Raw genomic sequence first — 19,102 nt, forward strand, 5'->3', positions numbered from 1 at the left:
AAGAAGATACGAAATTTTGAAAATTTTCCAGTTTCCTGCGAGAATTCGTGTTGCAGATGGCGGCAGCCGATGAGACTCACCGGAGAAGACAAGGAATATTCCGTCAACTTTGACGGAATATACTAACGGCGTCAGATATATTTAATGGTATATTCTATTTTTGGACGGAATATTCCCTAACACCATTAGGGTTACCACATGTGTGCCAGGCACGTGCCCGCGCGTGGCTGGTGTGTGGCGGCGCGTGGGAGGTTGGAAATTTTTTTTTAAAATATGGGGTTGTTCGTGAGGTTGAGTAGATCACATTGGTATATCCAAACACCTCATTTGCGCATTGTATGAGAAGTTATTACCTAGTTTTGGTTATGTGCTTTAAATTGACGTTTTTATAGTTGTTTCGCATATAGGTGAGACCTATCCTGAGGACGAGCGTAGTCACTCGAGGCAAGGGGGTTACAACTCTTCCACATACCAGTGAGTGGGCTTTTGGTTTTCTGTATATACCTATATACTTGTGGTTTTTCCTAGAAAATGATATGGAATGTTTATATGTTTTAAATGCCATGCATAGTGTTTGCCTATTTATTTATGCATTAGTAGTTGCATATATGTATGTTTAGTGCTGCAGATGCACAGGTAACTGCCAGGTAAGTTTATGGTTTATGATTGTGAATTAGTAGTTATATAAGATGCATAGAGAGCTCAGAACCTACACTCCCGGTGTTAGTGCTCCTTGTCGTACAGACCACTATAGGTGGTTCCAACTCGTAGGTGACCCGCGATTATTCGCCCAGTCTTCACGTGATCATAACACTTAAGCGTATTTATTTACAGCTAGTCCTGTTGTACATACCACTTTAGGTGGTTCCGACTCGTGTGCAAGTATAGTTAATGAGTTGGGGATTTGAGCTCCAGATTCAACCGTACGGGTCATGTTAGGTGACTCCGGCTGACATGTTACTTGCATTAATTGACATTACCTGGGTTACTTACAGTTTATGTGGAGGCATTTGACATGGCATATTTCTGAACATGTTTTTGATATATGTGTATATTCTATTTTCTGGGAAATTAGAAAGGTTTTACGATAAGGGGTTAGAACTTTTGATAAAGAAATGATTTTGAAAAGCTTTGTTTTTACCCACTCACACTTTCTGTTTTGCGCCCCTCCAGGTTCTAGTTAGAAGCAACTTTGGTGGTCATGAGGACTTGACGATGGTTCTGACAGAACATCACAAATGTAGGATCACCTTTGGGTGTTGTGTAATTAGTATTCGTTCTTCTGGACTGCACTTAGGCTTTCTGTGCTCTGATTATGTTTATCTCACTTAGTCTCACACTAGTGTGTTACTTTAACTAGTTTATGTTGTAGTTTGGTTTTTATTTATTCGTACTTTTATTATTTATCTTTTGCTTCCGCACTATGCACATGGCTATGTCACCCTCACGTGACGGCCAGCATGCCTTGATTCCGGTTGGGGTGTGTCAAGTCGGGCAGGTCCAAATCAAGTAATGACGACATCGAGGTTCTATCGTGATGTCGGTGCGAGACTTCTGTGCTCCATCTCCATCAAATTTTGAAGGCTGCCGAGAGTTCTATGCACAACGGTGCTCTCGTCGGAGTCTAGATTCGTTCGACTGGTGCACATTCATTCGTTGGGGTCTTGTCGGGGTCCCGGTTCTTGTCGACAAGGGTGTCCAAGAGGAATTTGAATTTTGGGTTAAATAAAGGTGAAGAATTAATGGGGGAAGGGGTGGGTGATGGGGGATGGGAGAAAGGGGTGGGCTTGGGTGGGGAACACAAAGGGGAATTTGGAATTTTGGGTTAGATGGAGGTGTATAATTCATGGGGGAAAGGGTGGGTGAGGGGGGATGGGAGAAGAGGGTGTGTGAGGGTGGGGAAGAAGAAGGGATTTTTGGGTTTTATTTATTTTTTTATAATTTTCTTTAATTAATTATTTTAATATTCTAAATTTTTTACTAAGTGTTTAGCCACCTAGCATAAATATAGCAGTCACGTCAGCACAAATGAGAACTATATATTTGCCATGTCATCACTTAACGGTTAATTTAACATACTTTGTAACGGTTGTAAGAAATTGAAATAAAATAATAGTAAATGTGTTTGTACCATACTTGACCAATCCCGAAACTACTAAGCACCAGTCAACAGCATAGCGTCAAGGACCCACAAGACTTTTCTCCAACTAGGAGGCCAATCACAACACAACACATGTCGGTATCAGAGGCCAATCATAGTGCAACACGTGTCGATATCAGAGGCCAATCACAACACGATACGTGTCAATGTCAAAACAAAGCTAGAAACTCTCTTCTATAAAAGGGGATCATTCTCCCACAATAATCCCTAATGTCATTTGTACTAAACTATTCACTAGAACTCACTAAAAGAGAGCTTGAACCTATGTATTTGTGTAAACCCTTCACAACTAATGAGAACTCCTCTACTCCGTAGACGTAGCCAATCTGGGTGAACCACGTATATCTTATGTTATTTGCTTCCCTTTCTCTATTCATTTACATACTTATCCACACTAATGACCAGAGCAACCTAGCGAAGGTCACAAACTTGACACTTTCTGTTGTACCAAAGTCCTTGCCGATTTTGTGCATCAACAAAATGTATGAAATTGAAATGTTTCAAAGATGTTATATGAGGTTGTAATTTCATTGAAATTTAAGGGGATAAAATGTAATTTACCCATTAAAAAAGTTTGGCTTTAAATCATCCGTCAGGGGCAGGCTGGAATTGAGGTTTTTCTATTAGCGCATGTTGGGCTTATGTGAAGTGCCCTGTAGGGTGTAATTTTGGTCCTTATTATTAATAAATTGTTTATTTTATTAGTATTTTTTTTTTTTGAACAAACAATAATTTATGCACTAAAGGGTGAGAGACTGCGCTAAGTCTAATAATGAACTAGTAATTATGTGATTTAAATTCGACGATAATCGAACCTAAGAGCTCTCACTTGTTTATTAGGTATTTTTTATTAACTTTTTTTTTTAATCTTAAGGGCTTTTCATTAAAACCCTTTAAAAAATCGAAGCTAAAAATTTCGAGTGCATGAATATATGCCTTTAATTACTTGAGCTGCAAATTATCGTTTACTTTTAAGTGCTTTGAATCTAACTTTAAGATGATAGCATGGACTTTAATTATGTTTGCCTGAGTAGAGTGACCATCGATGTTGCCTTTAAAACTCGAAAGTCGACAGCAATAAGGTAGCTCACAATTAGCATGATTTGCTATTGAGTTAGAAACTCCTAGACTTTGATTCCCGAAGCAAAATGGCTTACCTACGATGGGATAAATTCTTTGGTCCCGTAAACCGCATGGATTGTCCGGCAAAACACACTAGGTGGAAGTAAACGTGGAGAGGGTCTTTGGAACGACACCTGGATTTGGTATGGTGTAAGGGAAGTGTTTTATGTCTAGGTTCAGACGGATACGTGGTCTGGTTGTCGGATCTCATAATTTCTCCCAAATGTGGGGGTTGGTGGTGCCGGAATGTACCAATTCCCATATTGTCTCACACATGACGAGATATAGAATATGACTTTACATAGCGTGCAAGAAAGAAAGATGACTTACTGAGCTTGAGCCTTGATGACTATATCCTCTTTTGTCTGAGGACTTCAATGTAACCCAGTCTTCTTGACGGGGGTGAAGCGATTTTCGTACTAACATTTTTCTCCTCATGCTTTTCGTTTAGGATTGAATAACTCAAAAAGAATTCAAGAACAAAAATAAGGTAAGTAGTGCAAAAAAAATAAAATAAAACGGAAATGTGAAAGTCAATACCCATAAGATATTCAACCAAATTCCTGGCACAACCAAATTTCATCAAGTTGCTTCTTTAATTAGTTTCTGAAGCGTAAAAGTAGCAATATAGAACGTGCTACAAGAATGGCATAGCTCCATTTGCTTCCTCAGCAAAAATTGTCCTACTGTCTCCTTCCTATCAAAAGAATTCTATTCTATGTGGCCTTGGCATGCCTATCAACAGCAAAGTTGCGCGTTGCACTCGGCAGTTCAAGGCATATTCCGTCAAGTTCTGGTTTTGCAACCATTTGACAACCCAGACGAGACCTGCAAATGAATATCAACTTATATAGAATTCAGAATTCATATTTCAGCTACTACTTTGACATAATATTCCCTGCAGATTAATTCCAAGATATAGGGGACTTACGTCTCTGTGAGCCCGAAAGCAAGATCCAGCATGTCATTTTCCTCATCAGTTGGATCTTCAAGTTTATTGTAGTATTCCATATCCTAACCAAGAGTTCCAGAAGCTAGCTCAGATGAAAATTTTAGTGTGAGGAATGGAAGTTTTCAAGGCAACTTTCACCGGATACTAACGAAACAGAAATCAGTTCATTTTGCATGTCTCCTTGTATCCAGTGAATATTGCCTTCCTATTATGATTCTTCGCCTGCTAACATCAGGTTTCAAAGTACATACTCTCACAATCACATGACATGTCGAACAAGCACACGATCCTTCACATGCTCCTAAGATCACATTAAAACCAACTTGTTAGAGATAGACAAAAGAGATAGCCAAACTGTTCCACAGTTGATCAACTCCATTCAATCCAGCCAAGCCTTGGTTTTAATCACATAAGTTCAATTTCCAAGTTCATCTTATCCATTCAATTCTAACAAGCACTTTAATAGTCTCATAATAAAACAATCTTGAAGGGCAAGCTCACTCATCAACACCACTAAAACAAAATTGCAAGGAGTTACCGGGGTCTATATTCTACATAGAGCTCAGAAAAGTTTTTAATAAAAGTTAGGATCCTACTAAAACAAGAGGAAACAAAGTGGAATGCACAAAACATCAAATGACATGCTAGAGAACCTTCAAGTTCTATGTCATTTTCATGAGCAGCTTCTAGCATGGACATTCCAACAGGAACCTTAATATGCTTCTCCATCTCATCCTTGTCAACAAACGTGACAGAAATTCTGCAGATTTAAACAGAAGGTTAAAGAAATCTACAAAAAGATGCAAGCGTTCCAATAACACAGATATTTAGTTGCAGGATAGGATGAGAGCTCATCTTTAATGAAATAAGCCAAATACGGGAATTCTCTCCAAATTGTTCGCTGATGATTGAACCAATATGTAAAGAGTTGTTGCTACAAGTTCAATTTTTATGTGAAAAAAAAAAGCAACTTACTCTTCTACTTTTTTATCCCCCTCCTCATGAGCGGTTGTCGTAGAGAAAGTTTGATGCTTCTGAAAAAATAGAGTGAGATTTTGACGGGTTAGTCCAAAAATTGAAAATGAAACAAAGGCCCATTGAAGAAAGTTCATTAGGAAGCTAACCGGAGTATGGAAAATATCACTGTAAAGTCCACCGAAGTTTCCTGTCTTTGGTGAAGGCTTCAATGGACCTGGCAAATTCATATCAGTTAGTTCTGAATTGTTTTTAAGATACCAACTTAAACTACAATTTAAAATCACAAGAGAACCTCCGCTACCTTACTGGAATCATAAGAGAACCTCCGCTTAAGCAGTAAACTAATTATACAGTTGTAACTTAGTTGATTTAAAAAGACACCAATAAACTAAAACTATATGTTATCATGTATAAAACTTGAAACATTGAACAACCCATCATTCATCCCAACGATCCAACATAGCAGACATCAGTCTCCTGTCACACATATCTAGCTACATGTCAAACAAGATCATTCCTTGTGCAGCATTACCTTAGCATTTACCACAACGATTTCACTCCCACCACCTTAGGGCATTACAAATTATATATTAATTACAGTTTGGATATTTGGTAATAAACAACAGTTCAATAAAAGTTTCAATGTCAATGTAATTAACACCATATTAAGCTGAGAAATGAGCATGGAAGAAGTTAATGTTGAATTTTAATAAGGGGCTGAGACTATTGGAAAAGCAGAATAAAGATAGACCAAAAATGAAAAAAATTCACAGAACAAAAACCTTTTGTTACATGGTTGATCATCTGAGTTCTGACCGCGGATAGTCTAGAAACAAGCATGGTCGGCAGGAATCTCCCAGAAGCACCTGGGAAACATGAACAAATGAAGTATTACAACATGAACCACAACGAATAAAAACCGAAACAGTTTCGTACGTCTTTCATACAAAGTAACTCTGAAAAGTAGAGAACTTGGTTTGGTTTATGTCATTGGAAGAAAAAAAAGAATTTAGTACGAATTTGGAGGAAATTCGGTATCAAGATTGAGAAGGAGACTTAAGCGGCATTAACACAAACAGATGGTTAGCGCCCGAAAGGAGAATGTGAAACCATATATACACACACACATATACGAAACGTAAATCTTAAAAAGTCTCGAGACAGAATCAACCATAATCTGCATGAATCATTCAAACACAAAGCTTATTCATTTTTGGAAAGAAACGGAAGCATGGTGCATGGTCGACGGACCTCCGTGATCTTTTTGTCAGCGGCAGAAGTCGAGCGTCTGTGGGGCACAAGAAAGTCACCAAAGCAGATGTATGTCGTTGTCGAACCCAAGACACCCCGCTATTAGCTGAGATTTTACAATTTTGGTCTTTCGAGATTTTTATTTTTATTGCAAATTATATTTTATGCTACTTTAAATAAAAAGAAAACAAATGAAAAGAGTTTGAAAACTTTGAGTTTTAACGACAAGGAAAAAAATAAAGGGTAAAGTGAATAGTACCATGATTGACTTTTTAGTGTAAAAATATGATTTTTCGTTAAAGTGAACAGTACCAGGATCTTTTCGTTAAGTTTCCTTAAATAAATAGCAGGTAATAATGGCTTGTACTGGTGTCTAGTTTTTTTTTTCTTTTCTTTTTCCTGAAAAGGGGGAACAATTGATGGTAAGCGACATTTATCCATTCATTTCTGGTCCGAAGAGGCTATGAGAAATTTCACCCTGCCTGTGGCCAAGGACGGATCCACATAGGGATCTGGGAGGTCCTAGGACCCGTCGGCGATCCTAAATCTCTGCTAGAAATTTTTCGGGGACCCCTCATACTCAAGCATGAGGTCTGTGCAGGTTGCAGTGGCTGTTTTCTTCTCAGAGAAGATGACCGCACACGGAGAAGAAAGAAAATAGGGACCCTTCCAGCCTCTCTCCTCCTTGCTTCTGCCATGGTCTCATCCATCGGTGCCACCCACTTCTCCTCCAACCTTTCTCTGTCTCCTGGCAGGGCAGTACATAAGTCCAAATTCCCCCCAAATTATTTCAACCACCATAGTAATTTTTCTTATGGGTGAAATTTCGTACATAAGGTTAGTAAGATGGATATGATTTGTCATGGGTTGGTGAAATTTGGGGGTGGATCTGCCATGGCTTCGGGAGAATGGGGAAGGAGGCGGTTGGTGGAGGTATGGTAGCTGTGTTATTAGTGAGAGAGAAGATGGATGTTTGGAAACTAGTAAAAGAGAAAAATGGTGTGTTTGGTAAGAAAGATAGTGGGAGTTTGGGGAGAGTTTTATTTGACCTATGTTTTAAATTTAGTAGTCCATATTAAATAATCAACAACTTAGGTACTCCTTATTAACTTATGAAACCTCGTAATGGACGCTTGAGTTATGATTTTATAATTTGTAATATTGTTTGGCATGTGATTTTTGACCTTTATTATTGGGACCCCCCGAGTTTAAAATCCTAGATCCGCCACTCCCTGTGGCCACAGTAAAGCAGACTCATCAGCTTAGAGCATTGAACCCAAGACCTCCCATTTTTTTTTTTTGGTTATTGGAGAGCTGTAATCCGTACCTTTACCACTAAGCCACTTAAATTAGAGGTGGACACAGTTTGGTCTGATACAATTTAGACCTCAAATCGCTACTAGACTAGTACATCACTATTTGATTTGACCTGGTTTTTTTTTTTTTTTTTTTGAACTGAAACTGGGATTAACCAGGGCACAAGGCCAGCAAGAACAACAAAAGCCGACAAAGGCTGACAAAGAGAAAGAACAAGTAGCGACAACACAGGATTACAAACAGACGCATCCACAAATGGCAGAAGTGTCATCTCACAAAACAAGACAAAAGCTACATAGCCGGGAGGCACAGAAGACCATCCTTGTTCAGAATTCTCACAAGAGAAGATGGGGGTCTTTCGACCCAAGCCAAGTCATGCATCTCCGATTGAAGTTTGAAGCAACGAAGTCTGCCCCAACATTTGTTGATCTTGAAGCCCAAGACCAGGAGCAGGATTGGAAAGTTTTCCCCACCACACGAATTATACTAAGATTGGGAAGATTTCCTAAGCACAGCTCATCGAACAATCTTTCAAACATGTGATGACATTCTTCAAATTCGACTTAATCACCACCTGAGCAAGATTCAACTCTTTTGCTAAGCAGCACCCGTACAAAATTGCCAAGGATTCGACAATAGTCACATTAGAAGCCAAAATCATCGCCTTTTTATTACTATACACCTGGAACCAAAGTCCCGCACAACCAAACCCACCCAAGCCACAGACGAACCAATCTTCCAGCTCACATCTACATTGATCTTTGTCACAGGATTGGGAGAGGGAGACCACGGGGTCATCCTATCAGGTATGGAAGGGATCGGAAGGCTGCCTTTTCCATCCACAAATGTAGTAGCAGAAAATGCTTCCCACGCACAAGTCAAAGCATGTATGGTTTGAGAAAGGGCGGGGTCCCTACATTTAAACACAGCATCATATTTAGCCTTCCAAATAAACCAACAAGAGAAGGCCACCAATGATAGAAACCGGTTTTACACTCCTTCAAACCCAAGTTCAGCTTTAAGAGGGAAGACAACCATAAATCCAAGATTGTAACAGATTCTTGGTCTATACGAAGACTGAGAGGCCCACCAAACCAAATCAGCTAAACACATGGGCAAAGAAGAAGAAGATGTTCGATCGTAGAGAGGGGAAACAACACATCTCCTTCTAAACAAATGAGCTTTTGTTGCAATAGCCCCTTTAAACATCTCCAAACAAAATTCTTAATTTTGGGGGAAACCTTTAAACTCCACAATCCACTCCACACCACATTCTCAATAGTACGAAAGGAGGATGGATGACCAAACCGTTCCTTTGGGGATGGCCTATAAACCCATATGTACCCAGATTTTACTGAATATATGTCATTTTTTGCTGCAAGCCAAATAAGCCGATTCGGGGCTTGTGAGTCATTTACCTGAAGCATGGCAATGACATTCCCCTTAACCACAGAGACGATATCTATGATGTCATTTAACCTCCACAACCTTGAAACCGGATCAATAATCTCGGCCACTACCTACGATCTATCCACCTCCGCCTCCCCCATAGGGTTTGGATATCCATTCATCACACCCGAGACCCAATTATCATCCCAAATCCTAATTGAGTTTCCACTCATAACCTGCCATCTAGTCCCTCGGATAATAAGGTCCCTTCCTTCCAGTAAGCTTGAGCATGCCCATAACGCCCACCGCCCTCTACTTAGAATTAAGAACGAGTCATAAGGGAAATACCAGTCCTTCAACACTCTTGCCCATAAAGAATTCAGTTTAGGGATTAGACGCCAACACTGCTTGGCAAGAAGTCCAGTGTTAAAGTCCATCAGGTTCTGAAAAGCCCATCCCACCATCACCTTTGGCACAACCCATTTCTTCCCAATTCACCCAATGAATGCCCATCTCTTTATTTCTATTCCCCCACCAAAACTTAGCAAGGGATAACGTCAATCTCTCTACAAGGACGAGTTGGTAGCCGGAAAACATTCATTGAATATGTTGGAATCGCCCGAGCAACCGCCTTGATAAGCACTTTGCGGCCAGCCTGAGAAAGAAATTGTTGCTTCCACCCCATTACTTTTGCTAAAACCCTCTCCTTTATGTATGCAAGAGCATCGCGCTTTGACCGACCCCAGATCGTAGAAATGCCTAAATATACCCCTGGATCATCAATCTGTGGCATATCAAGAATATCACACAAAGCATGAATAAGTATTGCAAGGAGTATTTGCATTAAAATAAACAGTAGACTTTTGCAAGCTGACTTGTTACCTAGAGGCATGTCAGTAAGCCCTTAGCAGGTTCGAAATATTCCGATAGTTGTCTAGAGTAGCATTTAGGAACACAAGTGTGTCATCGACAAATAACAAATGGGTAAGCTTAGGCCCGTTCATACTCATTTGAATGCCATCTTAATCATCCAGGAACCCAAGATCAGCAAGCCTTCTTATCATCTGAGAAATCACCTTAGGTTATAAACTTAACTATGAGTGTAACATAATCAAACGAATTCATAGTTATCGAACCATGCTCATCCTTTTAGTTAAGACTTCTACTCTTCTTATACCAAGTCAATAAGGCTTCGTTTGGAATATAGAATGAATTGGAGTGGATAACTGTAAATTAAAGGTATCGTGAGAGGAGAAATGAAATAATTATGTCCAACTAGGATTACTTAGGAATAAAACTTATCTATTTCAATCCTCTCCAAAATGATAGGATTACAAGGGATGAGTTTTCTTCATGCCTAGTCCTCTTCTAATTCCCTCCAAATGAAATATCGTTCACTTCTACACTTCAATAAGTTATTCATTCTAATCCAACATACCAAACCAGCCTAAACTATCAAATTATGTTAGTCTCTTGCCCAAAACATAAACCCAATTAGTTTAGAATCAAAAGTTGATGCAAAGGCAGATTGAATATGAATTCTTTTTACCTTCTACATATTCATCTCAATTTTTGATCGTTGGATAAAATGAATTGAAGAAGATCAAAGGATGGAAATTAACAAAAGGTGTGTGGGAGGTAAAAATAGGTGTGTGGATAGCACAACCCTTGTAACAAAGTTTAGCTTAAGCTTATATGTTGTCTTTGACGAAGGGCTTTACTGAGTCCACCTAAAGCCAGCTTTACAAGCACAAGAGACACAGTTTATGGTATTATCCGCCAATTACATGGTCATTACGATATGATTTATTGTAATTATCGACAAAACCCCTAGACATTTTTCATGTATCTCTGCATTATATATGAAGCAAATTACAAAACCTATATGCCTATACGCATTGTAAGAACAAGCTGTTATCGTTATTATTCTTCTTGTTTTACATAATTATTCAAGCTTCCAACTCTTGATCATGGCTTCTTTTGGTTCAATTTCACCAATCTCTGTTGCCACTCTACCTTACACCGCCAAGGGCAGAAGCACAACTTGCCAACTCAATGGATTCTCTAGAATTGTAAGTGCCACGAATTTTGCAAGAATCATAGATTATTGGGTACAGGCTGTCGTATGTCACACTATGTGGGAAACTCACATGCATGGATCTGTTTATTGTGAGCAGTTGCGACAAGCCGTGCATTCCACAGTTTATGAGCGAGAATAGATATGTATTTGTGAGCAGTTACGACAAGACGTGCATTCCACAGTTTATAGAGAGACCGAATTTTCACTAATTGTATGATTTGATTATTTTCAATGCAGGAAGGGCCAGTGGTTAAGGGGCTAAGACTTGTACCAAAGATCGCGATCACTAAGGCAGCAGAAGATCATTTGCACTCCCTAGTTGCACTAAGACTACAATCTCATGTGCCATTGTAAACATATTTACATATATTTCTGCAAATATCTATTTTAACTTGGCTATCTATAGTAATTTTACACTTGCTTTCTCTTGCATCTTATTTTTTCTCCTTTTTTTTTTTGTTTGTAATTTCTCATGCGATAACTTCCATTAACACATGCATCAGAGTTATTAGTTATAAGCTCTACCGAATGCCATCAGAAATGTATGTAGTTACTTGAAACATTTTTTGCGGTACACTTTATCCGTGCTTATTCTGTGTATGTTCTTTTAATCATATCTCTAATCGGTGCTTAACTAGAATAAGCACTTATCTAGTTTGATTACCTTGTGCAGGCTCAACCAGAGACCCTGCTGACTGTGCAAAGCACAATTGCCAAGCAACTTTCCATTGATGAAAGCACTGTGCTTCCCGAAACAAAATTTGTCGATTTGGGGGCGGATTCTCTCGACACAGTATGATGCTCGATCTTCAGACTTTCTCTAATTACTCTATAGTTTTCTTTTTCTTTTTCTTTAGCTTTAATTGGTGATGAGTGATGTTTTGGCAGTTTTGCATAATATATCATAACATGTTAAATCGATTAGCTATGACTTGTAAAAAAGTACTAATAATTGTAGTGTTCTTCATATAATTTCCACACAAAATATAAGTAATTTGTTTCAGTCCGCTATATCGTAACATTCAAAAAAAATTGTACCACTTAATTATTAATTATGACTTTTATCATGTAACTTATCGTTAATCCTATATATATATATATATATATATATATAATGAGTAAAAATGAGGTCCTTGGGGTTAGGATTAGCCAAGTGGTGAGATTGTGAGAGAAAATGATCGAAATTGAGTTAATTAAGAATAATATAATTTATTGCTTCGAACGCTTCTAATGTAACCAAGTCTTATGCTCATTAAGTCATATAACTAATTCAGAGATAATTAGGTATTGACTTAGTTGGAACCCTCTCTAGTTGATGGTATAGTGTATAGATTAATCACCCATTAATTTGACGTCAAAGACCAAATATTCATATGCTTGATTAATGTCACCGATCTGTTCAATATTTTACTTTTTGTTCAATTATTTATTTCACTCTCTGCACATAAATATCTGATCAATGGAAAGAAAATGAAACAGGTTGAAATCCTGATGGCTTTGGAGGAGAAGTTCGGTGTGTCCGTCGGAGAAGGAGGAGCTGAGAACATCGCAACCGTTCAAGACGCTGCTGATCTGATTGAGAAAGTGAAATCTGGTTCAACCTAGGGACCTCCAGAGTTGATATAAAGAAAAACCAATACCTTGTTTCTCAGTCAAGTTTTGTTCCTTTTTTCCCCCTTCATTTTCCATTTAGATTAAGTTAAACTCGAATGGGGTATAGGGTTCGAACAGCAACACTCTTGAATATTCAAGATGTCAATTTTCATAACTATTGTGTGTAATCCACATAAGAAGTTTTACTCAAAGCCAGAATATTTAATCCTGAATGTTTGAATATTATGTTTGGTTTACAATATTATACAATAAACACAGCAGGAAAAACATTGCACTTTGAAAATAGCTAATTATTAATCCCACACTTCTATATGCATGATGCGTTCCCACACTTTTATATGTATGTTGCGTTAAATTGTATGGGTTCATTTGATAACCATTTGTTCTTTATTTTTTTTGCTTGAAATATGAGGAAACTAACTACCATGCTAACAAACAATGATGAAAATCAAAATTTAAGAGTATACTTTAAGTTAATTATTAAGCTCCAAATTTAGGAGTTTCATGAAGGGGAGGATTCAATACACAAATCCATATGTACAAAGATCAGATAAAAATACAAAACAAAACTTGAAGATCACATGGAAACATGAAAATATATAGGTGAAATAGCAAACCCTACTTCAAATCCTCCATAATCTCCAAGGAGCATCGGTTCCTCTGCTGTTCCTCGTCAGTTGAACCGTCTTATTATATGTAGTAGTACGTACTTAGATAATTACATCTATATACTTGTATATGCATCAAGTTCCCATAAAGGTAAGGTTCTCTATGTACAATGGTGTGGAGCCGCCGGCCGATACTTTAGCAAAATCTTCTTCACTTCCTCTCTCAACGATCCAAAGCAGTAATTACCATCCTGTAATACACATAAATAAGAAATAATAAGGGGGGTTAAAGTATAACTAGTATTTGTTAAACAATCTTCTCCTCGGATATTAATGCATCGATTATCTACAAAAGAACCTTGGTATTTTGTGAGACCTATATAAGGAAGACTGTCAAGTCTGCACGTTATATTATCAGACTCAATCTACATGTATTTTGAATGCATGGTGACGTTTGATAGTCTGACAATATAACATATCAGATTATTTAACTACCCTACGCATATCTAGCCCAAGGGTAAGAGTACCAAATTCTTTTCCTAGATGGTCCCAAATTCCTAATCTTGTTTTCAATTGGCATTGACTTGATCAGTTCTTAATCTAGTGAGAATTATCTAAACCAAATGAGATATGCATGCTTCTTCAAGTTGACTCCGATATCTACCGGGGTTAGCTATAGAAGCAAGGATATATATATATGCATGCTTCTTTTGATTCACTATCATTCTAAACATAGCTAACACTTACCAATCGTAACCAGTCGGACTTCTAGGTTCGGCGCGTGTCAAAGCATCAGCAGACGATTTCCTCCTTGTTAATTTCTTGAAATTCCTTGCACCTGGTGTTCCAGCTGCACGTAAAATCAAAGGAATACATAGACATAAACAAAATTAAACATATAAATATCTCACAAAAAAGAGAGTTATACATTTAAGAATATGATATCTATATCCAAGCAAGTTGGTCGCAACAGGGGTGTAGTATATTTACACTCGTTGTATCTAACAATTTTTCCATGCTAGACAAATATATCCATATTTCCACAAATTTGCATATCGATATCTACCGATACGATATTTTAAAAATTAGAATTACTAGTAGCACACCAACTAATTCTGTTATGTCTTTTAAGGCATATCAAATTTATCACGGTGTCAATTCATGTTGTTTGTAGTTAATTTAGAGACTATAAAATAGATAACTTACGGGTTCTTGGAGTTCCTGGTGTGGTTGGGGACTCTGAGGGGGAGCCGGAATCAGGTGAAAGGTTTCCAAGGGTGGACGAACTAGTCCTAAGAATAGTAATGCTCCGAGTGACCGGAACCTCATTCGCAGCCATTGGCGAAGAGGACGGGATAGACATGGAGTCGTACTTTCGGAGCTTACCGAGGCCGGATTCAGGTGCCGGTCCGGCGAGTGTTTCATCCCAAAGCTTGTGAAGAAAACCCATGATGACTTTTTTTTTAATTTATTCTAAAACTAATTGTCTCTCTGTAACAACCGACGAAGCTGGCCGTGTGATGTACCAATGAACGTTGTTAGTGTAGGTTCGTGACCCAAGCTATACGACTGTTACAAAGAGATTGGGAAAACAAAGCAAATGAGAGAGAAGATGTGAAAATTAATACGTAGAAAGGAAGGTCTTTCTATGAACACAAGGTGTCTCAGGGTTCTTATAAAAAGGCTTTGAGACTTGAGAGAGAGAGAGAGAGAAAGAGAGAGAGAGTCGGAGTTGAGGTGGTGATGGCTTAAGCTAAATTCAGTAAAAGAGCAACCGGCTAGAATTGAGGTGGTGGTGGCTTAAGCTAAATTCAGTAAAAGCAACCGGCTAAAATGGCTTCATTACTTTGGAGCCATCCAATTTGCTTCTGTTTTTTTTTTGAACTTATTTGAGTAACTACTATATTGTTTGGCGTTAAGGGGGCAATACATGTAAGGATATCCAGTAATTTTGAGTGATGCTATTTTCACCTCATCTCACTCTCACAGTCTCACTCACCTGTTTTTTCTCGTTCTTTCAATGTCTTTATTGTAAGGATAATTTCCTTACTAACTCACTACTTAACTCTTATCTATTTTTAAATATATTTACATATATTTGTTAATTTTGTCTTACAATAGCCAAACAGGATTCACTTCGATCTAGACTTACACCGCTCCATCCAATACTTGTTCTTCCATTTACAATAAGAGGTATTTGTTGATTTATCCCGTGAACTTGTATGTAGCTATCAATTTTTTTCTTGAACTTTAATTTTAGTCGATTACCCCCTTGAACTTTTTCAATTAGCAAATTTCTCCCTTGAACTTGAAGTTTAGCCGATTACCTCCTTGAACATTTATAAATAGTTAATTCCCAATGGCTTTAGATTTTAACAAACTTTCATTCAATTTTTGATCCTTTATACCCTTATACAGTTGTCATGTGTTGTTTTCATAATCAAAATGGATGGAAAATTGAATAAAATCTAACACCAGAAAGAAAATTGGCTATTTATAAAAGTTCAATAGGTAATCGAGCTAAAATTATAGTTAAGGGAATAGCTAATATAAGTTAATGAGTAATAGCTACACTAAGTTAGAGAAATTGGTAAATAAACAAATATGCCTTGTAATAATGTATCTTAATCATACAAACGCATAATATGTGCCTTTTATCTGCTTTATTATTATCTAAAGATTTACAAAAAATTTAAAAATAAAACATTCAATAAAAATAATTTAATCATATTCATATGAATCAAACAAATGAACAGATTTTTTATTTTTTTTATTTTTATTTTTTATAATAAAAGTTGCATTCTCAAAACAATGAAAAGTAAGCTTAAAAAAATTGAAGACAATATAGTTAACCCACGTAGAATGAGAAAGATGACAAACTCATGCAGCGAGCCAAATTCTGGGAAGCCAAGCAGAATCAAGCCACGGATAGAAAAGATTGGAGATCGTAATACTGGAAACAGGATAACTAGGTCAAGTGGTTCGACAAGTGTCCCATCCTTTTTAAAGATAGCTTTTACACGTCACTGGATAAGCTTGAAGACAATCCAGATCCACCAAACACTGAACTGTTGAGGTGTTCTGTGGGTCCACCCTGTGTCACGTTACAAGGATGGTACATCGCCCTCCCTGAGCTGCTGCAAGCTTGAAGACAACAATCTAGGTCACGTTAAACCCTAAATCAAATTTCCCAGAAAAGAGACCCTGAATTCTGTCTAGGATTGGATTAGACTCAACAACTCATTAGATTCAAAATATATTAAGTAACAAAAGATAATTATGTTCTTCCCACTGCACTCAAGTTTGAAACTTCTTTTGCATAATTTAAAATTAATTTAGTGTGTAGTACCCTGCCTACATAAAAAAGAAGAGTGTAGAATATTAATGGAAGGGTCATGTTTAATAATTGTGTTTATTGTCTTTTAGGTAAGAAATTAAGAATAATGTTTCTTTTTAACTTGTAGAACTGTGGACATATTAGACTCGTATTGAAACATTTTGAAGTAAAAAAGACTACAGTGGTGGAAATGAGTTATGTTATTGCATCTCGGCATGAGTTTGAACCTCGTCGGCTTTCTAATCTAACATTTAACCACTAAGCTATTATCTTTTCCCAAAAAAAAAAGGTTTAAACCACTGAAAAACAAGCCAATTACAACTCTAGCTAAATATCAAACGGTTAAAGGTTAAGAACTCATAATATGCATCTGCCTCCAAATCTTCGACCAACCAACTCTAATAGGACAGTGCTCCAATGTAAAACCCACTTGATAATCCAATATTGCAGAGAGTCTTTGTACACCACCTCAACCAACAGCTTCTGAATTTTTACATGGTAAGGTTCTCGATTGCACTGATGAAATGACCTTTAAATGAAACGACCCAGTATTTTTGTTTTCTTTTTAAACAACTACAATTAATCTTTGACATGTCAGTAAATTTTGGCCGTTGATACATTTCCTACATCCATCAACATTCAGGAATTGCCCACGCATTTACGGGTGACTCATCTTAGAACACTCTAATTATTCGTTTAATCTATTATATATAAAGCCGGAAGGCTCTTTTGGTGTCACGGCTTCGACAAAAATATTATGACCAAATTGCCCCTTAGCCAAAAATATTCAAAAGCAACTTAATATAATGCAAGGGTAATTTGGTAATTTGGTCACCATAAAATATAATATAAATATAAATGGGAAGAGAGAAAGGAATAAAAAAAATGAAAGGAAACAGAGAAAAGAATAAACAAATGACAAAGTTGATGGTACCCACGTGATGGGGAAGAAAAATATAATAAAAAATAAGAAAAATCATGAATGTTGTGTTCAAAACATCTTACAAAGTGCGTAGCATCGGTGATAAAAAAGAAAATAATGAAATAAAAAATATTGAAGCAATTCACGCATATAAATACATTTAAAATGTCTAAGTCGCACGTAGTGCCTATGATTCAAAAAATGTATTTTGCACGCGGTTGTTTATTAAATATCATTTCTCAATTTTTAACACTTAAGAGGTGCGTAGTGCTAGTTATGAAAAAGTCTCTCGCGCGCTCCTAATAATTTGATTCAATTAGTTGTCAAATGATCTTTTTTTTTTTTTGAACAAACGATGTTATCTACACTAAGGGAAGAGAGCGGGCTTAGCCTCACAATGGGCTAGCAATCAGTTGTTTATTAAATATATTTTTTCTAATCTTAATGTAAATTCAATAAAATGTAGATGGAAATTGAAATACCGTTTTTATTAATATGGATTCAACTGTTTTGATTAGTTAAAAGACAGCTTTTATTAAATGTATTTATTATTCATTTCCATCTACATTAATAAATACATTTAAAACATGTAAATCGCGCGTAGCACGCCGTAATGCAAAAAATGTCTTGTGTATGCCCGTGAGCGCGTGCATAGAGGCTAGTTGTTCTAAAGTCAATTGATGATTCGAATACTTAATCACCCAGATAAGGCTCTTCCAGTAAATAAACTAATTAAAACGTCTTGTTCCTTTCTTCCGGGAGAGAAAAATGGACCTGTCTTGTGATTCCACCATAGGTAATATCTTTGAAAAAATGGTCCCAGTGACTTCGATCCCTCTTAACTTTTTCATAGCCTTCAATCAGAAAATTAGATGCTGGCCCCTACACAAAGACTCGAAGACAATTAGATCATTGTTTTCAATAATTCAGTAGGGTTTGGTTAGGCAGTGCTATCAATCTATGATTGTGAAAGGAAACACATCATAATGTTTTTAAAATTGGACAAATTGAGCACAATAATTTATCAATACTAACATGAACTTATCACTTATTTTTTCTTATTGGAAACGCAAGCCAATTAAGATATTATCTCCTAGTTTTCTCATCCCTTATGAGACGTTAAGATGCTAACATTCAACCACATTCGATCGACACCATTTGAGATATCATAGTTCCGATCGTAGCCATCTTCTCTTTTGAGTACTTATCATGATCAATATTCTCATAACATGAACATTAATGAATTATGAGTCTTCCATGCATCAACGATTATAAATCAACACCTGCGACTATAGTTGTATCTCATATCAAAATACATACCACAAAAGCATTTTGATTCAACATTCATAATAGTGGTGACTACAAAAAGAG

At 37.1% G+C, this 19,102-nt stretch overlaps 2 protein-coding genes and 1 pseudogene across 2 annotated transcripts; 1 reads left to right on the forward strand and 2 right to left on the reverse strand.

The window, feature by feature from the left end:
* Positions 1 to 3,808: 3,808 nt before the first annotated feature.
* Positions 3,809 to 6,523, reverse strand: LOC103929279 (adrenodoxin-like protein 2, mitochondrial). Its single transcript, XM_018643007.2, has 8 exons — positions 6,385 to 6,523; positions 5,996 to 6,079; positions 5,360 to 5,427; positions 5,211 to 5,269; positions 4,889 to 4,995; positions 4,487 to 4,536; positions 4,215 to 4,297; positions 3,809 to 4,111 (listed from the first exon to the last, which is right to left on the reverse strand). The coding sequence occupies exons 1-8, from the start codon at positions 6,401 to 6,403 to the stop codon at positions 4,000 to 4,002; spliced, it is 582 nt and encodes a 193-aa protein (XP_018498523.2). The 5' UTR covers positions 6,404 to 6,523; the 3' UTR covers positions 3,809 to 3,999.
* A 4,617-nt stretch (positions 6,524 to 11,140) lies between these two features.
* LOC103929293 lies at positions 11,141 to 13,119 on the forward strand (annotated as a pseudogene).
* Positions 13,120 to 13,318: 199 nt separating this feature from the next.
* On the reverse strand, positions 13,319 to 15,174 carry LOC103929281 (dormancy-associated protein homolog 4). Its single transcript, XM_009338445.3, has 3 exons — positions 14,679 to 15,174; positions 14,220 to 14,322; positions 13,319 to 13,723 (listed from the first exon to the last, which is right to left on the reverse strand). Exons 1-3 carry the CDS (start codon positions 14,920 to 14,922, stop codon positions 13,696 to 13,698), a joined length of 375 nt encoding a protein of 124 aa, XP_009336720.1. The 5' UTR covers positions 14,923 to 15,174; the 3' UTR covers positions 13,319 to 13,695.
* Between the last annotated feature and the right edge of the window lie 3,928 nt (positions 15,175 to 19,102).

This window comes from the organism of the source record quoted next, unplaced genomic scaffold (genome assembly GCF_019419815.1).
Source record: "Pyrus x bretschneideri cultivar Hongxiangsu unplaced genomic scaffold, Pyrus_bretschneideri_v1 Contig61, whole genome shotgun sequence".
In the NCBI taxonomy this organism is placed as follows: Eukaryota; Viridiplantae; Streptophyta; class Magnoliopsida; order Rosales; family Rosaceae; genus Pyrus; species Pyrus x bretschneideri.

Coding starts and splice junctions, on each gene's coding strand:
- LOC103929279 (XM_018643007.2), bottom strand. Junction 5,270..5,359: donor GTGATATTTTCCATACTCCG/GTTAGCTTCCTA, acceptor CTATTTTTTCAG/AAGCATCAAACTTTCTCTAC. Junction 4,996..5,210: donor GGGGATAAAAAAGTAGAAGA/GTAAGTTGCTTT, acceptor TTAAATCTGCAG/AATTTCTGTCACGTTTGTTG.
- LOC103929281 (XM_009338445.3), bottom strand. CDS start 14,922: ATGGGTTTTCTTCACAAGCTTTGGGATGAAACACTCGCCGGACCGGCA. Junction 14,323..14,678: donor ACCAGGAACTCCAAGAACCC/GTAAGTTATCTA, acceptor TTTTACGTGCAG/CTGGAACACCAGGTGCAAGG. Junction 13,724..14,219: donor AGTCCGACTGGTTACGATTG/GTAAGTGTTAGC, acceptor TGTGTATTACAG/GATGGTAATTACTGCTTTGG.